Here is a 12,090-nt window from a genome sequence, read left to right on the forward strand (position 1 = left end):
CTAATGAATCAAATGTAAGTATCTTCTAAATTACCAGTTCTGGTCCACCCACTTTGCTCCTCAAAATCCACTCCAAACTTGCTGCTCTCCCTGAAGTCCATGTCCATCACCTGGGGAGCTCTGGTGCAGCTCCGCCGCGTTTTCCCACTCAGAGCTGCAGGTGAGCAGCCAAAACGTCCTCCCAAACCCTGGATCATTCCATGGCTCCGCTCTCACCCTTCCCTTCCAGAGCAAATCCAAACCCCATACCACCACGGACAAAGCACAGTCCTTGTGAACCACCCAAGTAGCATCTGAAACCCACTGGAGAGCTGTCCAAAAAAATTCATTTCATTGTATGAATCGATTCCCACTCGGATGCTTGGCAGAAACCCTCACGCCAGGGCCCCGTTCCCTCTTACGGGGTGTTCACCCAGGGCACCAAAATCAGTCTGGGGACCGAGGGAGAAGCGCATTTCCAGACGGCAGCGATGATAAAAGAGTGGGGAATGCCGTGTAACGTGGCCGATGCCCTCCCTCCCTGTGCCGTAAAAATCAAGGAAAGTCATTTCCGTAATAAATCCGCCAGCCAATGCGAGCCAGGCCAACGAGATTCCCAGATCTGATCAGCAGCGGTTGACGGGGAGGTTACTGTCCCGGTACAAGCAGCGTTTACTTCCACCTGCCCATCCTGAAGCTCGGCCACCGAACGCCGCTGCCCGCAGAGCTCTGCAGCGCAGACTTTGGGAAGACCCAAGCCCAGAACCAACCGCTCAAGAGCTTCTGCCTGGATGGACAGAGCAGAAACCGAGCCTGCCTGCCCAGGCACAAGCTACAGAGGGGCTTACCTGGGTCTGTCCTAAAATATTCTCTGCCAGCAGCCATCAGGCCAGGGTTTCTCTTCATTTCACTGAGTGCAGAAGCAGTGAAACCTTGCCTGTGGGGTCTCCGTTAGGTCACTCTACTTCATAGATCATTGCTGGGTGCAAAGCTGCATTGGAATATGTTAAGTTTTCCCCAGACAGCTGCTATAAAATGACAAGTCTTATACAAAAATAGAAAAGAAAAAAAAAAAGCTCTGGGGCACACGCGGTCTCCGAGCATGCTAAAAGCCTGGCTGCTTCCCCAGGGACCACAACCTGCGAGCCAGGCTGGGCAGTTACGACGTGGCTCACGTAAAGCAGAGCTGCAATTCCCCCGAGGACACCAAGTGATGGCCCACGCTCCAGCAGGACGGGTATCGGGCCAAAACAACGCAGATCGTGCGGACATCAGCCAGCACCCAAACCGCGGGGACCTGCAGGGTGAAGGCGACCCATGTCCTCAGGCTCAGCCTGGCAGGCACCCACTGCTCCACTCACACACCAAGCCAATGCCTCAGCTCTGCATTTTTATCAACCGTTTGCTTGCACACACACACGCGGAGGACAGAAAGGCTCTTTCGTAACGAAGACCACTGCAGGCTAATCTAGCGTGGCACTGAATTACATTTAATCAAATTAATGTCAGTGCTCTAAATTATTTGCGGACATCCTGTTCTTCCAATGCCATCCTTTTTCTACCACTTCTCCCCAATTATTAAAAAAATAATAATAAAAAAACCAACCCAAAGGAGCCCACGGCACTACATGAGGAGAACAGATTTCCGTTTCTGACGCTGTCTCATTGAATCAGCATTAGCTGCTTTCCACACACTCCATGGGAATCCAGGCTTGAACAATAATAAAAAAAAAAAACCCATAAAAAATGGCTTATGTTCTCTTCTACCTGCTCATTTGTGAATCAAAATATCTTTGGACTGAATAAAAAGTTCAACTACAGAATAATGGTACAATTTGCCAGAGCATGCGAGGTTTGCCCTTCTCAGATGTCAGCCTGAGAAGTTGTCCGGGGCAGCAGCAAACTTTCAGCCCTCGGAGGGAAGGGAAAAGCTTTTGCAAGCATCTCAGACACATTTATGGGATCTGTGGGATCATAAAATGCCGTGGGCAGGGCGCAGGTAACGGCATCCCCTTCCTCATTGCTGCGGGGGAATTCCACCACGACTTACTGCAAGTCCTTCTTGTTCCAGTGGCAATGTCCCTTCTTTCCCTGGCACAGCGGGATCCAGCCTGGCCTTTCCCCCAGGTTGTTCCCATGTTTGCTGCAGGACACTGGGATGCACGGTGCATCTCACAGTGCAAAACCACTTCGCCATGGACTTCCCGAAGGGAGCATCTGCTGCAGAGGCACTGGCGATCACAGGCGACGCGATGGGAACAAGCTCTAAGAGCACCAGAATCCCTCCTGGTCCGTCTTTTGTGACATTTTGCCTCCTGTTACAGTTCCCCCAGCTCATAATCGGTCAAGGACAATTAAGTCGATTTATGGTGCATTTTTCTGAACGACACTGCTCACTCGCTGCTGCAGTTTTGTGATCTGACCTTTTATTTTTCTCCTCTGGTGAAGGATGAGGCAATGGGTCTCCTGGAACTCCACGCACACAAGGGCTGCATTCCTCCACGTGGGAGGTAGCAGCGCCGGCTTCTCTTGGGTGGTGGGGTATTCTTGGTTCATTAGCACTGGTAACATTTGGCATGCGATTCTGCTGAGGGTTTTATTCTACTTGCAAAGCTGTATTTTTGCAAAGTCAAGGACAGCACAGCCCATGCCAGTAACACTCAGCGAGCAGCTTCAACTCAGTTGTGTTTACCCATTGCACAAATAAACCTTTCCCCTCTAACGCAAGAATTCCAGTAGGCTGTGAAGCAGAGGAGGTGAATTTGAAGCGCCGTCTCCATTTTAGCTTTTTTTTTTTTAATCCCCGGCTGGCTGAGCAGGCTGCTTTTTGAATTAAAGCCTCATATTAAAAGCAGAAGCTGAGTGTCACAGTCCGATCGCCCCGAGCCAGCAGTGCGGGCGGTGAAGGTCACTCCGGGGCAGCGGAGAGGGCGAGCGAAGGGAGCTGCTCCCTTGGACGGCGGGGCTCGTGCTGGAGGGTAACAGCAGGAGAACCAGGGAGAGCCTCTTCCCCAGCACTGCCCATAACCACAGCAAAGCTCTCGTAGGAAACTGAAAGGAAACGTAAGAATTTCTCCAGGCGCAGAAGCATGGCCCGGTGTGCGGGCGTTAGTGTTTGGAAGGAGAACTCAAATCTTTTAGAAAACTAAGCTACCTAAAGCCACCTTTTATAGCCCCTTTCTTCCCTCAACCAGGCCAAAAGATCATACAACCTGCAATAAATGTCGACTTTGGTCACTTCCCCAAAACACATACGTTGGATACATCGGCAAGAATGCTTTAACGTTACGTCAAATCGATGTTTAAATGATCCTGCTGACTGGTGCCAGCAATGCCCGCCCTCGGCTGAAGGCAACGCTCCATCAAGACCATTTACTCTGAACTAGTGGGAAACAATCTCGGTTTTGCATTTGACGATAAAAACGGTCAGCGGCACCGAGATGCTCTTGTGCGCCGTGCACAACGCCGCAGCGCTCCGGTTTGTTCTGCAGAGTTAACAAGAATTTTCTATCATGGAAACACTGATGAAGAAACTCTCCTTTCAGTACTGGAAGAAAGCAACACGTCAGTGGGGCCAGTGCTGCAAACTCAGCCCGTCCGCAGCGTCCCGCCCCAGCTCCAGCTCCTAAACCACCAAGCAGCGGTGTTCAGGCAGGATGACATCGCGTTTATGCATTAACACTTGCGATTGCCTTCTCCTGGCCATGGTTGTGTCGCCTTGTTCTTCCCTAACAAACAATTCACAAGCCCTCACAAATCTCTGCCAGTTCCAAAAGCGAGAATATTCCCAACAAGCCCCGTCTGTCACCGCTCAGAACCAACTGGTACTACACAGAGTACTCTTACTACGCCTCCTGAATTCCCCTGAAGGAGAAGCAGCGCTGGGCGAGACGCACACAGGAGGAGGGGCAGTCCCGGCGGCAGCCATCACTTAACACGAACCACAACAGAAATCTTTAGTTTGCTGACAACCAAAGTGCTGATCTTGCAAGCTGGTGGGCGAGGGGTCCTGTGGGAACACGAGGCTTCCAGCTGTGAGTTACTACAACGTTGTCCCCCAGCTGGAATTCCCAAGAGCAGAGAAGCCTCAGCTCAACACCCACAGCACCCACCCCCCAGGTAGCTGCTACCACACACTTTGACCTTCCCCTTTTTATAGGAAAACCTGCAAAACGTTCACGGCCCGCATTAGGGTTTACATCTCCAACCCTGCCTCTTGCACGTAAACCTGTGAAAACAGCAGGTCCCCGAAGGCTCGCTGGGCTGTTACTGCTGCCTGCCGAAGCGAAGGAGCAGCCCCCCACGGGGGGAGCGGGGTTCCTGCCCCCTCCCCGCTCACCCGTCCTCCTGGGTGCTGCTGGAGGTGCAGCTTGCACAGAGCCACCCTCTGTCGCACGGCCGGAGAGCGGAGCTCATCACCTCATCACGAATCCCTGCATTTCCGAAAGGAACGGAATTATTAATCTTGGAAACAACGCATCTTTCTGCTTTCCTAGATTCACGTCTAATTAAGAAGCCCGATATATTTGCAGAACACTTTTCAAAATCACTTCACCGTCCTGTGCGTTCGTGAATCGTTTCCCTTATCTGGGGTGTAAAGGGCTTTTGTGATACAAGGCACAAATTAACACGAGAGCCAACTGAAAACACAGAGGGAACGAGGAATTCCTGTGAAGGAAGAGCACTAAAAAGCCCCTGCCAAGCTTCTGCACTCCTGAAGATTTTCTCTCTTCCCAACACCGGACTACCAACTGAGTAGACAGTACACATGAAACATTATTTCCCTTAAGACCAGCACCACATGCCACTGTGCCAGTGAACACTGGATTTCACCCCATCCCCGCTGCACTTAGAGGACACCTCCTTGTTAGACGGCTTGCTCGATCCTTTAGTAACTACCTGCCGCAGGTAGGTCCTAAGAGTATCTTAGGAGATCCCTCCTAAGAGTATTAAGGAGTTTGTCTTCTAGGACTCTGCCCCCATTGCCAGCTGTACTACCAGCACCCATCTAACAGTTTGCTCTTGCGGTGCTTTACTCCTGGTCTACTCAACGTAGAAGCTTCTGGTTTGCTCACCAGTGGGTGCCCGGGGACTCCGGCAGCAAAGGGAGCATCCTCGGCACTCTGGACAAACCCCGATGGTGTAAGGCAACACGAAAGCTTACACAGAAAACAAGAACGTTTCCATATCAAAAGACACCAACTTTTTAATCTTTGCGACTAAAACTTAATTAGTCTCATAGCCCATCTGGCAATTTGCAAACCATTACCCGGCATTCTTTGGACTTCGAAATATTTAACATAATGAGGCCCTAATAGGGACTAATCCTTTCACAGAAACCATTTTAACTCCAGGAGAATAATGCCACTTTGAAATAATTCATTAGCAATTGAAAGTGGCAGTTAATAAAGAAATGGTGATGTATAAAAGCAAGGGAACGGACAGCCTGCCACGCCAGGAGCTGAGCACCCAGGTCCTTTTGGTACTCGCTGCGCCAGCCAGCCTCCGTGTTTACACCACTTTTAATAATTCATCTGAGAACGAAAAGCAGCACGAAAACCAAATGAACCGCTTGTTCCTCATCCCGACTGTACCTGAAGGTTTTACTCCCACAACATCAGCAGCTGAAAGCAAGTAACACCACAGAGGAAAAGATTCTCGGTAATTAAACTTTCATACTGGGCCGACTCTGTCAGCATGAAGTTCCCAGGACTGGGAGGAAAGGATTTAAAGCCAGTCTTGGCATGGGCGCCAGCCAGCCTCCCAGTAAGCAGCATAATGGAAACCAGCCAGGGCTTGCAGGAGATCTTCGTTCAAGTATTTGACCTTTTAAATTGGAGAGGAATGAGCAAGGAGAGCATCCCACTCCTTGACACCAGCAGAAGCTGATTTCCTACCCTGGGAACGGTTACCCAGCATTGGATGGGGAAGGAAAACATCCAGCCACAAACTGTATTAAAAAGCAACTCCCACCCCCTATACCATAAAATCACACCCTGAGACACGTACAAGGAACCTTTTCTTTCATCTTACAAACGACCAAACTCTGCGTCAGACAGTTTGCAACTAAGTGTTGCTACTTACTGTAAATAAGCTCAGTCAATAAAAATCCCTGCCTCCGAGCCTTCAGCTCCTGCCTCTCCGGGGACAAGCGGAAAGTTAATTTCCTTCGTTATTAAACTTCTGTGCTGAGAGAGGTCTATCAGCACACTCGTCAGGCAGGGCCAGGCAGAGCAAAGGCATTTTTATCTGCTTAAAGGCATTTTTATCTGCTAACTGCTGGAGTGGGAGCAGCTCACTGGTACCACAAGGGTCCAAGATCCACCAGCAGAGGATCCCAGCAGGGATCTATGGGGTATTATTCACTGTACCACCTCCAGAGCATCCCAGAAGTTGCATCAGACGGCCCCAGCACGCCGGGATGCTGAAACCTCGCACGGAGCCGAACATATCTGCCCGAAGCACAGCGGTCCCCGTGGCCAAGGGGCTGCTGGGGGGTTGGGACCTGCTGGCCACGACACTGGGGGGCTGGAGCCCCCCAGGAAGGGCTGGGCTGGGCCTGGGGAGCAGCAGCAAGAGCCGGCCCTGGTCTGCACGGCTGCGGGCAGTGCTGGAGCCCGGGGAGGGTGCCGGGGCTTCTGCCGGTGCAGCTCACCCCGAACCCCCCAAGGAAGGTGCCACACAGCTGCAGGAGCAGCGTATGGCAGAGGCAGAAGGGGGCACGGCAAGACCATCATCTGCCGCTGGCAGCTCCTCTACTGAAGGTGCATAAACCACAGTAAAATCCAGCCTCTCTGGGGGAGCGTTGGCCCTGCCGGGCTACGGGAAAAGAAAGGGATAAGCTGCTTGCCACGGAGGCCAGGAGGTACGGCTGGATACTGCCACAGCATTCAGCTTTTTGGGGTGCTTGGAGATCCCATGACATTCACAAAGCCACTTATCCTGTTGGTCAGGTCATTTTTTTCCAAAGCATAATTCCATCCTGCCTTTAAGCACCGCTACTGCTCAGCTGTGCGCCTCCCTGCCATGCCCTATCCAGCGTTCCCTTCTTTCTCCAGCTGCCCCCATCACCCCCTCACCACTGCCGGACGGCTGCTGCGTTTTCCAAAGCCCCTTTCACCCAGCTCACACTACAGCTGTCAAGCACGCATCCTCCTGGACATCACCTCTCCGCACTGCCCACAGTCCCTAAGAGATGCCCCGACTCCCTCTCCAAGGCAGGAGATTACGTTAGCCCAAATGACTTTTCCGAAAATCTACATCCATTTTTAGAAATTTTTTTATTTGCAAAACGTGGAGTCCGCACCCAAAAGGCATTTCTTTCTTTAAGCCATGCAGGATGAACCCTCCTGCAGCACTGAGATTTTCTGTCTTTGCAGTTCATTGTTCCACATGAATGCTCAGATTTTTACACCATGCAGCTTTCAGTTTCTAGGCACCAGTTATTAAAAAAAAAAACCTCACGTTAAGCATTACTGTGTTGTCATCATTAGGTTTCAGAGCCAACAGTGTCAATGCCATGTACAAAAATGAGATACAGCTCATGAACATCCCGCCTGCGAGCTTAGGGTAAGTATATTTCCAACATGTTGGAGGTCTACCACCTCCCCCTTACTCCAGAACACAGACTGCTCGGTGATTTCTTCTACAATTCAGTTCCCAATTCAGCAGTAAATTGGACAGTAAAGATTCAGGGGGCCCAGTAAATACCATTTTCTATCAAAATTACAGTGAAAGAACTATAAGACCTTAATTAAACGTGAAGATGAACGACCTCAACCCAACACAACCCTCACTTCTTCCTTCTAACCTTCTACACATGCCTCCAAGCCCGTCCGGCTGGGCTGCAGAACCTAGAGCCGCTCTGCGGTGGCCACGGGCTATCGGCCAAATCTTTCCTTGTTACCCACACGGTTGTTAAAGCCCCCGGGGTCCCACTCAGCAACTTACCAGGAAGCGGACATCGTCAAAGCCGTTCAAAAGCAGCTTACTCTCGTATTGCTGCAGGCCAATGGACTCCAGCCACTCCCCGACGCTCTGCTCCAGCATCCGCGAACCTGACGAGAGAGGAATCGGCAGACGCTTGAAAAGGGAAAAACCGTTAAGGCGGTAGCAGCGGCACTCTGAGGAAGACAGATGGCATTGCCACATCATAGTCATTACCATAAAGAAACTCAAAAAATTAGGCTCAGAGTACAACAAATCAGCTGGCAGACAATTCCTCTTGTGTGCACAGACCATGGACAACAAGCTTCCAGCGCCTCCGCGGGCTCCGGGTTTGCTTTGTCTCCCGGTTAACACTCAGAAAAAGAAACACCTTGCCCAGGCAAAGTGTTTAGAAGTGCTCCTGGGACCGTGACATGGCATGCACTGCTTGCAGCGCTCGGGCGAGTTCCTTGCCAGGCAAACACACGAAGCCCAACCCCACCGGGATGCGGATCCACTCCTTGGCTCATCCGAAGGGGGCGGGAGGAGGGCAGCAAACTTTGGCCCCAGGCATCCCCAGCCGGTCCCAGGCGCGAGGGAATGGAGCGGAGCCGCTCACCAGCGCACCGAGCTGCGCGGGTCCTCTCGTCCATGCAACTTCGGATGCGCTACCCTGCTCAGCGGAGGCACAAAGCAGCTAGGGAGAAAATACATCTTCATGCAGCTGAGACACAAAACAGACACGATGGACTTGCAGAAAAGCAGCAGAAGCCAGACTAGAGCAGCTGTCCACAGGAAGGCATGCAAGACAAAGAAAGCACACAGACTGCAGCAGAAGAAAAGAAGGGCTTATACTTTTTTTCCCCAAGCAGTCCTGAAAGAGGCAAACCATGGTAAGGGCCTTTTCTTGCTGTTATGGTGTTAAGAGGAGCAGAGGCGCGAGTGACCCCGAGCACGAGAGTCCTGGCACCGTCATTTTACCACCTAGCTGGATGCATGGCGTTCCAGCACGCTGCTCGGACCGGGCTGGCTGCACCGGACAGCCTAACTACAGCACCGCCCCGGGTGACAGCCAGGGAGACAGAGGAATCGGTACGGTTTTCACCCAACGCATTCAGTCCTGCCAGGTGTTCGGTGCATGCTTGTTTCTGCCCTTCCTTCATTTTCTTCAGCTAAGCGCAGCTGCTGCATCCGAGCCCCTCGCTCGGACGAGGGAGCAGCTCCGGAGGAGGAGGCATTTTAGTTCCTTGCCTCCAAACCATGCCAAAGCAAAAAGAAAACCAAAGGCAAGCACACTCTCTCCTCTTCCTGCAGCAGCTCAAGTCCAAGACATGCCCTGGCACCTCCTTTCAGGCTCTGATAAATGAGATCCTTCCCAACACCCTACGGAAGCCGTGCAGACAAGCTCTCCCTTCCCTCACCCTTGGGAAGAGAGTCCAGTGACTTGTTACTTTCCTCTAGAAAAGCTTGAGACCTTCAATATGACCAACAAAAGTTCAGAGATCTCCTTTTCATCAGGGAATTTGCTGCTCAAGACAGGTGGAATTTTTCAGGCTTCTCGGCACCTCTGTTTCGAGGGTATATGCAAATAAAAAGACGATCAGGAAAACCAAGTTGGCTTTCTTTGAACCTTCAGGTCAGCTGAAGCTGTTTGGTACCTTCCAAGCCATCCTTCCCACCCCCGCCCGCTGCAATGGCTGCACAACGCAGAGCTCACGGTGTTATCTGGAAATTCTTGGGGTGAGGGATCCTGCTGCTCTGGTCCACGGGAGAGCTCCTCTGCCGGGCGAGCCGTGCTCGGGGGGTCCCAGAGAGCCGGCCGGTCCTCCTAGTGCACGCTGCAGCACCAGAAACGCAGAGATCACAAAAGCTTTCCGTCTCCCTCCCCTCACACAGCCCGTGCAGAAGGGCAGCATCTAAACCTGGAATTTATGCAACGAGCTGCCGCTCGCCCGGGGTCTCCATCCTCGCCGGCGGTCGCTCCCTGCAGGTCCGCAGGCAGCCGTGTCCCCTCACCCCGCGATTGTGCGTCCTTGCGGAGCGCTGCAGTGACGGGCTTTGTCTGAAGGCAGCCAGCTCCACGCTTGCCGTTCCACTCTCAGTCCTGTCTCCTGCTCTCGCATTGCCTGTCCCTCCCTTCTCTCCATCCTCTTACCCCTCCCAGCTTTTCCCTCCGCTGTACGAGCAGTGAGCAGCCTTCGCAGCAGAAGCTGCAGGAGAGGGGAGGGAGGCAGCGGCTTTGTAACTCTCCAGTGGAAATTACTGACTACTCAATATTTACTCAGTGATGGGCTACACGGCTCGGGTTCTCAAAAAAATGATGTTACAGGTCTGCTTTGACAGTTCCAAGTGATTTGTGCCTGGCTCAGAATTAATTTATCGAGAGGCGAAGAAACTGCTTGATGCCTACTACAGCATTTCTGGAAGCAGTGGGGGGATGAAACCACAGCAGCTCCTTCCTCTGAGCTCCTGAATTTTGTTTTAAAAAATTATTTACTCTACTCAGCCTTTTGTGCACTTGTAAATACATTTCTGCTGTTAGAGGCGCTGGTTTTCTGAAACCACTTCAAGGCAAGACAAAATGAAGGGGGGGTAGGTATTCGCAGGGAGTGGAATAGAGGGATTTACTTTAAAAAGAAAATGATGACAACAGATGCCCAAAACATCCCAGGCTGAAAATAAAGAAGCCTAAAATGCACTTGCTACAAGGATGACAGAAGAACAAGTGAATCCCAGTCACTGTGCTCCTAGCAGGAGCCCGATCACAACTTCTGATTGAAAAAACTCCCAGTTCTCAGCTCCATCCTCCTCCTTACGCTCCACGTTTTAGGAATCCTACCTTTAAAAGGTCTGCAGATGGCAGAGGGAGAAACAGTCAACAGAATGCGGTTACAAATAATTTGAGTATTTAAAGTTGCAAAGAAAGCAAGTCAAGCAATTCATTTTCCAAGCAATGGAACTTCAAGGAAAACAGGAAAGGGAGAGGGCGACCAGGGCTCAGAAAGGTCCTTTTATAAAGGTATCACTTCAATAATGCCCTTAATAGTGCAAAGTTTGAGTCGCGTCTGGAGGATGAAATAATTATCCTCCATATAATAAAATATGGACAAAAAGCATCACCCTGCTCGCTCACGGAAACAGTTAACGGTTTAACACGACCTGGCGTGGCTGAAGTCATACGACCCAGTTTCACTCGGAAGAAAAAACGGCAAGTCCAAGCAAGCGGGGATGAAACCACTGCCCAGGCACACCACCAGCATCCAGGAGAACCAAGTCTGGCGGTTATTGCCCCAGCTGGGGATGATCTAAAGTCCTTAAACCCAGCGAGGAGGCGATAAACCCGGGCAGCGCATCGGGCAGGACGGCCAGGCCAGCAGAACGCAGTCCTGAATGCCATCAGGTGCACCAAACACAGCCAGCATCCAGCTTTACCGAGATCAATTAGCCAAATGCAGTCTGCTAACGAATTCCTCTTCTCTTTTGTCAAGTCAAACACCCAGCATGTTCCTCACCTCTCCAGCCAACCGCAGAATTAACTCACCGAGCCCCAAACGCACTCCCTGCCCAGTGCAGCACGCCTCCTCCTTGCATCGAGCTGATTTATCGAGCAGAGCCCACTCATCTAGAACTTAATTTGGCTACTGCCGTAAAAGACAATAAAAAGCGTTTCTATAAATACATTAGCAACAAAAAGAAGAGCCAAGGAGAATCTCCACCCTTTATCGGATGCAGGGGGAGAAACACAGCGACAAAGGATGAGGAAAAGGCTGAGGTACTTAACGCCCCCTTCGCCTCAGTCTAACGGAGTAAAGAGCGGCTGTTCTGCGGGTACCCAGCCCTCGGAGCTGGAAGACAGGGATGTGGAGCAGGATGAAGCCCCCACAATCCAAGGGGAAACGGTCAGCAACAGGGATGGGGAGCAGGATGAAGCCCCCACAATCCAAAAGGAAACAAGGCAGCGACAGGGATGTGGAGCAGGATGAAGCCCCCACAGTCCAAGGGGAAACGGTCAGTGACCTGTCAGCCACTCAGACACGCATCTATCAGATCCCACCTATGGAGCCAGATGGGATCCACCCCAGGGGACGGAGGGAGCTGGCCAAGTGCTCACGGAGCCACTTTCCCCCATTTATCAGCAGCCCTGGCTCACCCGGGTGGTCCCGGTCAGCTGGGGGTTAGCAGATG

At 51.7% G+C, this 12,090-nt stretch overlaps 1 protein-coding gene across 9 annotated transcripts in view; it reads right to left on the reverse strand.

The window, feature by feature from the left end:
* Nucleotides 1–12,090, reverse strand: part of ANKS1A (ankyrin repeat and sterile alpha motif domain containing 1A) — a 112,547-nt gene that overhangs the window by 22,612 nt on the left and 77,845 nt on the right. For all 9 annotated transcript variants that reach the window (XM_055819618.1, XM_055819617.1, XM_055819622.1 and 6 more), the window contains one exon: nt 7,930–8,036. In XM_055819618.1, the coding sequence (XP_055675593.1) occupies nt 7,930–8,036 (107 nt within the window). The remainder of the gene's footprint in view (nt 1–7,929; nt 8,037–12,090) is intronic.

The sequence above is a fragment of the Falco peregrinus genome, chromosome 16 (assembly GCF_023634155.1).
Source record: "Falco peregrinus isolate bFalPer1 chromosome 16, bFalPer1.pri, whole genome shotgun sequence".
In the NCBI taxonomy this organism is placed as follows: domain Eukaryota; kingdom Metazoa; phylum Chordata; class Aves; order Falconiformes; family Falconidae; genus Falco; species Falco peregrinus.